Source organism: Terrapene carolina, unplaced genomic scaffold (assembly GCF_002925995.2).
Source record: "Terrapene carolina triunguis isolate 2854851 unplaced genomic scaffold, T_m_triunguis-2.0 Scaffold651, whole genome shotgun sequence".
NCBI classification, from domain to species: Eukaryota; Metazoa; Chordata; order Testudines; family Emydidae; genus Terrapene; species Terrapene triunguis.
In genome coordinates, this window is record NW_020665002.1 from 16,187 (window position 1) to 26,862 (window position 10,676).

The 10,676-nt window shown below is 51.0% G+C and overlaps 1 protein-coding gene across 1 annotated transcript; it reads right to left on the reverse strand.

The window, feature by feature from the left end:
• Positions 1-2,396: 2,396 nt before the first annotated feature.
• Positions 2,397-10,669, reverse strand: LOC113408023 (C-type lectin domain family 2 member D-like; the record flags this gene model as incomplete). The annotated part of the gene is made up of 4 exons (XM_026659680.1): positions 2,397-2,544; positions 5,826-5,932; positions 8,234-8,406; positions 10,609-10,669. Coding segments are annotated over 4 exons (489 nt in total), but the record flags the coding sequence as incomplete, so codon positions are not given.
• Positions 10,670-10,676: the final 7 nt, after the last annotated feature.

Below are 10,676 nucleotides of genomic sequence, written 5' to 3' on the forward strand. Positions count from 1 at the left end.
ATTTCTGACACTGCAACCTATGGCGTTTTCATGGTTGGGTCATTTGTCCAAGGGATTTAAGCTCTGATCAGGAGAGAACTGGCCGAGTTCAGTCAGGCCGGTTTCCCATTTCTCTGGGCTGTATTAATAGTGTCAGAGCCCCCTGTCCGCACCCCCTTTTGGAGAAGGAGAGCAGGTTGTTTTAATAGCAGCTAGCAGCCGATTTATCAGCTATTGAGAACTGTCATCCTAATAATAAATAAGATAAATGAGATCAAACGAAGCAATTCCATGTGGATAATCTACAATGGAGCCCAGGAGCACGCTCTTAAATGCTCCTTCCCAAGCACTGGGCAGCTCCAGCTGGGAAATTGCTCCACTGAAAAGGAGCCCAAGGGCTGGAAGGTCGGTTCAGGACATCTTGGAGATCTGCTGCTATCCAGCCGCACTGCTCAGCAAAAATCCACACAGCCCAGGGGTCCTGCCCCAGGAAGCAAAACTAAGGTTCAATTCATTTCTAAAAGCAGCAGGACTCGTCTTTGGCTCAGGAAGAGCCATCGGTTATTAAAGGACGAGGTCACTGGGTAGAGGCAATTTACATAGTAACTGCAAGACTAATTCAGAGCTGTAGTGCGTTTGGGGCCCGCCCCAGCAGCTTCAGAAGACCGGTCAAGAGACATCTTAGTGGACAATGTCGGAATAACCAACCAAATGGAGAAGGTTCCTCCTGATCTTCATTACTTAGATGGTGGTTCATGCCCTGAAGAAGGAAGGTTTGGATCCCTTCCCAAACTCCTGTCCATTTCCTCTCTTGTGTGAACGACAGTATCCAATGTCCCAGTCCTTTTAAAAATAAATCCTGCCAAGATCTTGGCTTCAATCACACCCTGTAGCAGTGAGTTCCGCAGGCTAACTGTGCGTTGTGGGAAAACATGGTCCTTTGATCAGTTTCAAATTTGCTGATTTTTCAATTCTGTTATGCGGCCCCATTGGTCTTGTAGCAAGAGATGGATTGAATAGCAGCACCCTAATCTCCCTTGTTCACGTCCCCTTATTCTCTGACGAAAGTCCCACCTGGCCTCCCATCATTCTTCTTACCGGTGTCTGAACCTCCTCTAGTTCTTCAGCAGCCTTTTCGAGATGGGTGACCCGTACTGGACACGGTGTTCCCCATCAGGGTGTCCCTTTGATTCATATAATGACAACCGAGCATTTTCTGTATTGTCACCTCCTTATATATCCCAACATCTTGTTTGCTTTGTCATCAGCTGCTGCACGCTCAGCCGAGGTCTGCGCTGGGCGATCTACAATGACACCCCTGGGTGAGATGCTGGCCTCACTGAATTGAATGGGAAAATGTGCATAGATTTTAATGGGGTCAGCAGGTCACCCCGGCTCCTTCTCCTGAGCTGTTGTGGTGATGTTAGTAGCTAGGAAGATGGCTGAGCAACCCTCAATTGTTCCTCCACTGGACCCTATGTGTATTTGTCACACTGTTTCATTTGCCGGTGGGTGGCCTGTTCCTCTCATGTGGCCAGATCCTGCTGAAGTTCCTCCTGTTGTTTTTCAGTTTAAATTAACCTAATAATTCAGCGTCCAGTGCAAATTTTGCTATTTTATTCTTCGGCCCTTGTTTATAAACTTGTCTGTAGACGAGTTGTGTGAGAGGCAGTTTCTCTAGTAGCCCTGTCATAACTATAAAGGGAAGGGTAACAGCTCTCTGTGTACAGAGACTCCAAATCCTTTTACCTGTAAAGGGTTAAGAAGCTCGGGTAACCTGGCTAACACCTGACCCGAAGAACCAATAAGGGGACAAGATACTTTCAAATCTTGGGGGGGGAAAGGCTTTTGTGTGTGTCCTTTGTTTTAAGGGATTGTTCGCTCTTGGGACTGAGAGGGACCAGACATCAATCCAGGTTCTCCCCATCTTTCTAAACAAGTCTCTCCTATTTCAAACTTGTAAGTAAAAAGACAGGCAAGGCGTCTTAGATTTACTTTGTTTTCTCAACTTGTAAATGTACCTTTTACCAGAGTGTTTATCTTTGTTTTGCTGTACTTTGAACCTAAGACAGAGGGGGGTCCTCTGAGCTCTTTAAGTTTGATTACCCTGTAAAGCTATTTTCCATACTGATTTTACAGAGATGATTTTTACCTTTTTCTTTAATTAAAAGCCTTCTTTTTTAAGAACCAGATTGATTTCTCCTTGTTTTAAGATCCAAGGGGGTTTGGATCTGTGTTCACCAGGGAATTGGTGAAAGGTTTCTCAAGGCTTCCCAGGGAGGGAGTTCTTGTGATGGTGGCAGCGGACCAAAGCTAAGCTGGTAGATAAGCTTAGGAGTCCTCATGCAGGCCCCCATTCTTGTACCCTAAAGTTCAAAGTGGGGATACAGCCTTGACAAGCCCGTTGTGAGCCTTTGTCAGCTCCTTATCCTCTGCGTCGTGTTTTTCTGGCTTGTATACGCATCAGGTTTGCTGCAGACCCAGTTTCTCTTGGTGATGCACCTTGAAGCGCTGACGCCGTTGTCATTCAGGTACACGCAGTTACCTCCTCCTCCTATCGGGAACCTGCAACGAGAGAGAATGAAGCCATCGTCAGCCAGCAGCTGGGCCTGTCCTGTTACTGCCAGTGGGAGAATGCGCCTGACGCAGGGGCTCCCAAACTCTTTGCCAGCATGACCCCATGTTAATGAATTATTTCCTCCCAGGACCCCAGGCAACATGGAGGACGCCATTTTGTAGAGCAAAATGGCGTCCTCGACCCAGCGCATAGGCAATGACTCGAAGGGTGCTCTGGAGCACACATGGGGGGAAAAAAAAAATGGCTGGTGGGGGCTGAGCACCCACCAGCCATCTGCAGATCAGCACCTTGCTCTCCCCCGCAGCGCCTCCTGCCCGTCGGTGGCCCCGTGGATCAGCTCCAGCACCTCCCACCCACCACGGATCAGCTGTTCAGCAGCATGCAGGATGCACTGGAGGGAGGGGGAAGAGCAGTGGCAGGAAGAGGCAGGGGAGGGGCTGGAATGGGGCAGGGCAGGAAGAGGTGGGCTGGGGGGAGGAGCAAAGGGTGTGCGGGGGCAGGGCCTGGGGCAGAGCAGGGGCAGGAAGAGGTGTGGGCGGGGAGGGTTGGAGGCAGGAGAGGAGAGGGTCAGGGCCTGGGGCAGAGCAGTGGTCGAGCACCCCCGGGATCTAAGTAAGTCGGCATCTATGGCAGAGAGTGGTCTCCTGTGCACCATTTTGTGCAGAGTCATGCCGCACAGAGGACGCCATTTTGCTCTACAAAATGGCATCCGCCCCACAACGTGCCCTCATGCCTAGCAGGGCCGGCTCCAGGCAGCAGCTTACCAAGCAGGTGCTTGGGGCGGCCACTTCGGAGAGGGGCGGCACGTCCAGCTGTTCGGCGGCAATTCGGCAGACGGTCCCTCACTCCTGCTTGGAGCGAAGGACCTCCTGCTGAATTGCTGCCGCAGATCACAATTGCAATCGCGGTTTTTTTTGTTTTTTTTTTGGCTGCTTGGGGTGGCCAAAACCCTGGAGCCGGCCCTGTGCCTAGGTCATGCAAAGTCATGCCGTGTGGAGGATGCTACTTTGTAGAGCAAAATGGAGTCCTCTGCGCACGGTGCCCTCACAGGAACCGTACAGGCGAGGTGGTGCCGGGTGGAGCAAAGTGGCACCCTCTGCACACTAGGGGTCACTGCCACCCCATCTGCTGACGGCGCAACCCCCAGTTTGGGAACTGCTGATCTAACACTTCCAGTCTGGATCACTGTATCTCTCCCTCTTGTGTGAGGGGGGCCAAATGAGCCCACCTCTACTATTGCAGGTGTATGAGGGAAGGATTTTCTAGCTAGAGCCAGGTGACGTGTTTCAGATGAAGAGTTTAGTCACCGAAAAATGCAATTTTAAGTCGCCTGAAACATTTGGGCCTAAATTAATTTTTTCTTCAGGCTAGATTGACAAGGGGACGTGGGTGTCCTTCACAAAACTGGAGAAAGAGGGAGTGGTAAAACCGATAGCCCGGTCATCAGCCTACTTATCTGGGATGAGGAAAGCACAGGTTCAAGTCCCTACTCCGAATCAGACAGGGCGAGGACTTGATTTGGGATACAGGAGACCCAGGTTGAGTATAGCCCTGGTTAGGGCTATAGAGTACAGGGGTCAGGGGATGGAGGACAGACACCACCATTGGGTTTGTGCCTGGTGCTTCCAAATTTCCTTTGCTTTTAATTAAAAAAAAGCAGTTTAAAAATGCCTGAAACTGAAAGGAAACATTTCATTTCGGGTTGAACAAAAGAAAATTCATTTGACATGAAAGTAAAAACTTTGGCTCTTTGTTTTGCCCAGAAAACTGAAAATGTTTCATTTCTGGTTGAGCCAGGTTCTTCTGCTCCCAATTTTCAGTTCAGCCAGCGAACGGCAAAATCGCTCATTCCGACAGCTCTAGATCTTACACCTTCCTCTGGGGCAGCTGGCGCTAGCCACTGGCAAAGACAGGAGATGGGTCTAGATGGACCTTGGGTCAGAACCAGCCTGGGCCTTCCTGTGCTCCAGGGTATGTGACAGGCTCATGTAGGACCTGACCTAGCCAGGCTGCACTGAGGAACCCAATTCCTGAAGGTGGCCCCGGGTGGCAGTGAGCAGGGGAGTCAGTCTCCACTCACGAGGGTTTCTCTGCGGCCCCTTTCATACTGACGGTTGCTGTTGTGTGAATAACTCAAACCGTGAAGTCTGTTAGCTGTGGTGGAACTGACTCACTGTGGTGCCTTTTGCTTTCCCTTGAATCTCAAAGGACTCCGCTGTCTGTGGAGACATGTGGCCGCTGACACACATGCAAACTCTGTTCCCTCTTTTTGACGTTGTCTCAGTCTAAGACATGGGTGTCAAACGTTCAGCCCCGGACCAGGTATCACCCCTTTTCTCCAGCCTCCGACTCCCCAAAGGCATCGGGCCTGCAGCTCCCCAGGGACTGGAGTCTGAGTCGGAGGAGATGAGGTGGGTGGATTCGGCCCAGACAAGTTTGACTCCTCCCCCCCCCCCCCCCCCAAAATCACAACTTAAAATATTTCAATTTGGAAAAGCTGCCATGGTGCCTCATAGGAGCTGTAGTTCAGGTGCCTCGTGCTCCCCTTTTCCTCTAGAGACCAGGTTCCCCATTCAGACTACATCTCCCAGAGTGCACCATGGTCGCACTACTGGTCAAGAGGAGGCAATACATCATGGGAGATGCAGTGCAACTGCCTCATACTCCCATTCTTTGCTATAGGCCGAGTTCCATGTCCAAACTACATCTCCCATGGTGCCCCTGATCTCTCTTGGTGAGGGGAGGTGGTGCATCATGGAGTCCCTTGGCCATGCTGCACCATGGGAGTAGTTGACCAGTTGGGGAGCTCAGCCCATAAAGGGGGAGATTGGGAATATGAGGAAACCAAACAACAACTCCCATGAGGTATAGGGGCAGCATTTTGGGCTGAAATATTTCAGTTTTTGGTCGTTGTGGGTTTTTTTTGGGGGTGGGGGGGAGGAGGGGACGGTTTGATTAAAAAAAGTCACATTTTTCCATGAAAAGACATTTTATGAAAAAATCTTATCAAAACCCCAATTTTCCACCAATAAACAGTTTCAATGAAAAGTTCTCAACAACCCGAGTGTTACCATCACCCTAGCAGCGCAGCATCCCTTGCTTCGCTTGATCCATGTCTCAGCAGTGGGAGTGAGCCCCAAATCCCGGAGACAATACAGATTTCCCTCACTCCCCGCCAGTATTTCGGGGTTTACATGGTGAACGTTGGCTCCATCTGAATTCAGCCCCACAACCTAGTGTTCAGAACTTAGACAGAAAAAGGACTCACGAGCTGTTGAAATCAGAGCCATTCACCCATTTCCAGGGCTGTCTCTCCTGCTCTCTCCAGAGGCCAATCCAGTGCTCGGAGATGCCTTTGTATCGCATCATGAAATCCTGTAACATAGAAAAAGGAAAGAGTTTGATTCCACACGCGCTGCTCACAGGGCTCCAGGCAGGACAGAGTCACGTTATACAGAAATGTTCCTGAGTTAGTTAAAGCAAAGTGTGGAACTGAAACTACAGCTCCTGGGTTCCACTTTAGTGGCTTAACCTCAGACCATCCCTTCAGCCCCACCTCAGTCACGGCGCCCCATACAACCAGTACAGCGAACGTGGCAGGAAGCTGCGGACCCCAGAAGAATTCATCACACAGCCCTGCCCCATTCTTTGGGCACTGAATGAGGCAGGGGTCCCGTGGGAAAACACAGCAGGGGGCCACATAACTAAAGATTGGATCATAACTGATCCACACCAAAAGGAAGGAGAAGGAAAACCAGAGTTAAGGTGGCACTTGGGAGCTTTGACTTGTTTCCAGTTAGAGCTGGGCAAGTTTTGGTGACTTGTAAATTCACTGAAAACTTCTGGGCTGGAGTTCCTAGGTGCCACCACGAGAGAAATAATCAAGTGGATTTGCTGAAACTTTCAGGAAAAAAGCCTCCCCTTGAGAGAGTAAAGTTCAGACAAGTCGTCCGTCCCGTCCCACAAAAGGAAAACCCGGGGGCAGTTATAAGCAACTGAAAAATGGAAATGCTCAGACCAGTGGTGCCCAAACGTTTCCTGTCGTGTCCCTACTTACCAGTAACGGAATCGGTCGGAAGAGGAGCTTGAGCGGAAGGCGGAGCTGGGGATGGGGGAGAAGCTGGGGCTAGAGGCAGAGCTGGGGGAGGGGTGGAGCTGCAGCTGGGACCGAAGCTGGGCTGGGGGTGGAGCTGGCCTGGGGGCGGAGAGGGAATGAGGGCAGAGCTAGGCTGAGGGCAGAGCTGCATCTGGCACTGGAGCTGGGGGCAGGACGGAGCTGTGGCTGGAGCTGGGGGGGTGGGGTGGGCGGGGCAGAGCTGCAGCTGAGGACAGAGCTGGGCTGGGGTGGCCCTGAGGCTGGGGATGGGGAGGCGGAGCTGCGGCTGAGGGGCGGAGCTGTGGCTGGAGCCAGAGCTAGGCTGTGGCTGAGGCTCCCTCCCTGTCCCCTCTGGGGGCTGGCTCAGGCCCCGCCATATGCCCCCCGCCGAACGTTCCTCTGCGTCTCCCTAGGGGAGGCGACTCCCCACAGTTTGGGGACCAGTGGCTTAGGCAATTTTAACAATATGCATCATCTCGTGTGCCTACACCAGGGCCGGCTCCAGACACCAGCCAACCAAGCATGTATTTGGGGCAGCACCTTGTAAGGGGCGGCCAATCTTGGGGTGGTGGGGCGGCGCTCGGGTTTTTTTGTTTGTTTGTTTTGTTTCGGCGGGGTGACGCTCGGGGGGGGGGAGGTTGTTTTTGTTTTTGGTTCGGCAAGGCGGTGCTGGGGAGGGTTGTTTTTGTTTCGGCGGGGCGGCACTGGGGGAGGTTGTTTTTGTTTTTGGTTTGGCAGAGCTTGGGGGGCTGTTACGGCAGGGCAGCGCTGGGGCGGTTGTTTTTGGTTCGGCGGGGCGGCACTCGGGGGGGTGGCGGTCTTTTGGTTCGGCGGGGCGGCGGTCTTTTAGTTATTTAGTTATTTATTTATTTGCGCTTCGGGCAGCAAAAAAGTTAGAGCCGGCCCTGGCCTACACTATCCTACGTGGAGTCTTACCCCATCCCCCTTGTACTTGAGCATCTTACACTCATAAATTAAGTGATCCAATTAACACGTTACATGTGATTCGTTCTCTCTCCCAAGGGGGAGAGTCGTGTGTGTGTAGTGGAGTGGTTTGTTTTGGTAGGGTTTTGTTATTTGAAGTGCACACGCTACGTGTTTATGTGAAGGCGGCCATCTTGGCTGACACACTGGGAACCTCCATAATGAAAAAGCCCAAGTCACGCCAGCTGGAGCTAACGGAGCAACCCTCTCCAGTCAGCACAGATCCTCTGTGGACGAGCACAGAGTGTAACCAGTGACACGCTCACCAGTGAGTTACACGGATATCCAAGAAGACAGCTCAAAGAAGTGAACCTCGCTCTCGGAGCAGAAGGTGGTGAGGTTCTGGACGGTCCTTAGTTCCTGGGGGAGTCCATTCCCCAAACTAGGACCAGCCACCAAGGAAGCTGCATCTCCCTCACTGAGAAGCTTTGCCCTTAAATGGTGCGAGAGAAGCAGAGATGTCAACCAAGGTCTTCATCCTGGAGCTTTCGGCTCTTTTAGATACCCTGGGCCTAGGCCACGGAGCGCCTTGAAGACCTTGACCATAACTCTAGCATAGCCCATCGCCCCCAGAATGGGTCTGTTTTCCTTCTCACCAGGTCCTGCTTGCTGTCAATCACAGCCAGGGAAGCGCCAAGTGTAGAGCAGTTGCTCTGGCTGTTGTTCCAGTTCTCTTCAGCCTCGGAGAAATAGTAGCATTTCCCTCGGTATCCGACCCAGCCGTCTGGGCACCAGGCCATGAACTGGGGCTGTGCTTTAAGTAACTGCACTGAAATTGAGAGAGCAACATAAGGGTAAGAGCCCATCCTTTCCCTCCCCTGCTCCCCCAAATGCAAATACCCACCAGATGGAAATGAGGAAAGGCTCCAAAGTGCAACCTTAACCCTGGTTTCCTGCTCCTTCCTTTTTATGTGCATCAGTTATGATTAGGGCCCTACCAAATTCACAATTCATTTCCCTAAATTTCATGGTCACGGCATTTTAAAAATCTTGAATTTCACGGTTTCAGATATTTAAATCTTACATTTCACGGTGTTGCAACAAAACATGAATATGTATTTAAAAATGGCAAAATATAAACTCGTAAAGCCCTTAAGACTCAGCGTTTCACAAACTGGGGGTCCTGACGCAAAAGGGGTTCACAAGGCTATTGTAGGGAGGTTATGGTATTGCCACCCTCACTTCTGCGCTGCCTTCAGAGCTGGGTGGCCAGAGAGCAGCGGCTGCTGCCCAGGTGCCCAGCTCTGAAGGCAGCGCTGCCACCAGCAGCAGCACAGAAGTAAGGGCGGCAATTCCGTGACACCCCCCACCCCCACACACAATAGGCTTGCAACCTCATTTTGGGTCGGGACCCCCAGTTTGAGAAACGCTGTGTACTTCTGTATACTTTTACCATATAGTATAAAGTACTTTTATAGCATAGAGTAAAAGTACACAAAAAAACAGATTTCACAGTCCATGATGTGTTTTTCACAACCGTGAATTTGGCAGGGCCCTAGTTATGATACTATCTTTATGTGACAGAGGGTCCTGTGGCACCTTTAAGACTAACAGATGTATTTATGCTCCAATACATCTGTTAGTCTTAAAGGTGCCACAGGATCCTCTGTTGCTTTTTACAGATCCAGACTAACATGGCTACCCCTCTGATACGTATCTTTATGTGGTCACCTGTTATGTTTTTCCACAGGACCCCTGCCTCATTCAGTGTGCAAAGAACAGGGCAGAATTGTGTGATGAATTCATCTGGGGTCCACAGTCCTGAAAAATCTGGCCGCTCCCCTGAGAGTGGGAAGGTGGAAAAGGAGATCTGGGGGATATGGCAGCTAGAAACCAAAATCCTACATCACAGTCAAACACCCACTGTTAAACAGGAAAGCTGAGCCTGGCCCACTGCTCCCTGCAGGCTAGAAATGGGACACACACCTAGCAGCTTTCTCTATCAAAATCCACTTTGTGAGTTATCTCCAGCACATTCACCCCTGGGATTACTCTAGCCAGCCACTAGGTGTCACTGTAAGATTCTAGAGGGGAGATTCTAGAGTCCGGGTCAAACCCAGAATCAAGGTAACAGGCCTTTAGTCGTCGCTGTTCCTTGTCAGTGCAGTGTAGACATACTCTGGGAGCTACAGTTTAGGGTACATCTACACTGCAATAAAACTCCCGCGGCTGGCCCATGTCAGCTGACTTGGGCTCACAGGGCTCGGCCTGCAGGGCTATAAACTGCAGCGCAGATGTCGGAACCCAAATTTATTTTTTAAAGTCACATGATTTCGAAGCCGATCTCATGATTTTGGGGGCATGACCTGTGGTTTGTCCCATGCTCAGGCTGGTGTTGACATAGGTCCAATTGCTCAACAGAAAAATCTTTGTCAGCGTAGGCTGGGTCTATACTATGGTGTTATGCCAGCATAGGCACAGTGTAGTATCCGTTGGGTAGACATCCCCGAGACTGTACGCTCTTTGGAGGAGAAATTCCTTTCCTGTTTGTATTATCTCAGGAACTGACGTTTATCCCTTTCGTTACAATGATACACACTTACCCAGGAAGACAATTTAAAGGGCCAGTTTTGTCATCGCATACAAGGCTCAAGAAGGGAGCAGGAGGGAGATTCTGAAGATGTGTTCCTGGCCCCCATGGCTGATGCCTGAGAGGAGACAGCCCGTGACTCTGGGTATGTCTGCACAACAATGGCACTGCTACGCTGCTGCAGCCATTCCACAGTAGTGCCGGAGCATAGAAACTTCCTACATCAACAGAAGGGTTTTTAACATCGCGGTAGTTAATCCACCTCTCCGAGAGGCGGTAGCTAGGTCGATGGAAGGACCCTTCTGTCGATCCAGCCGTGTCTACACCAGGGGTTGGGTTGACCTAACTGTGGTGCTCTGGGCATGGCATTTTTCACAGCCCCAAGCGGCGTGGCCAGCTCAATGTAAATGGAACATACAGACACTGGGATCAGCCACTCACCTGCCAGAACAACAACAGCAACAATCAGAATGACAAGTACAACGCTCACTGCGACTGTACATGCAGCA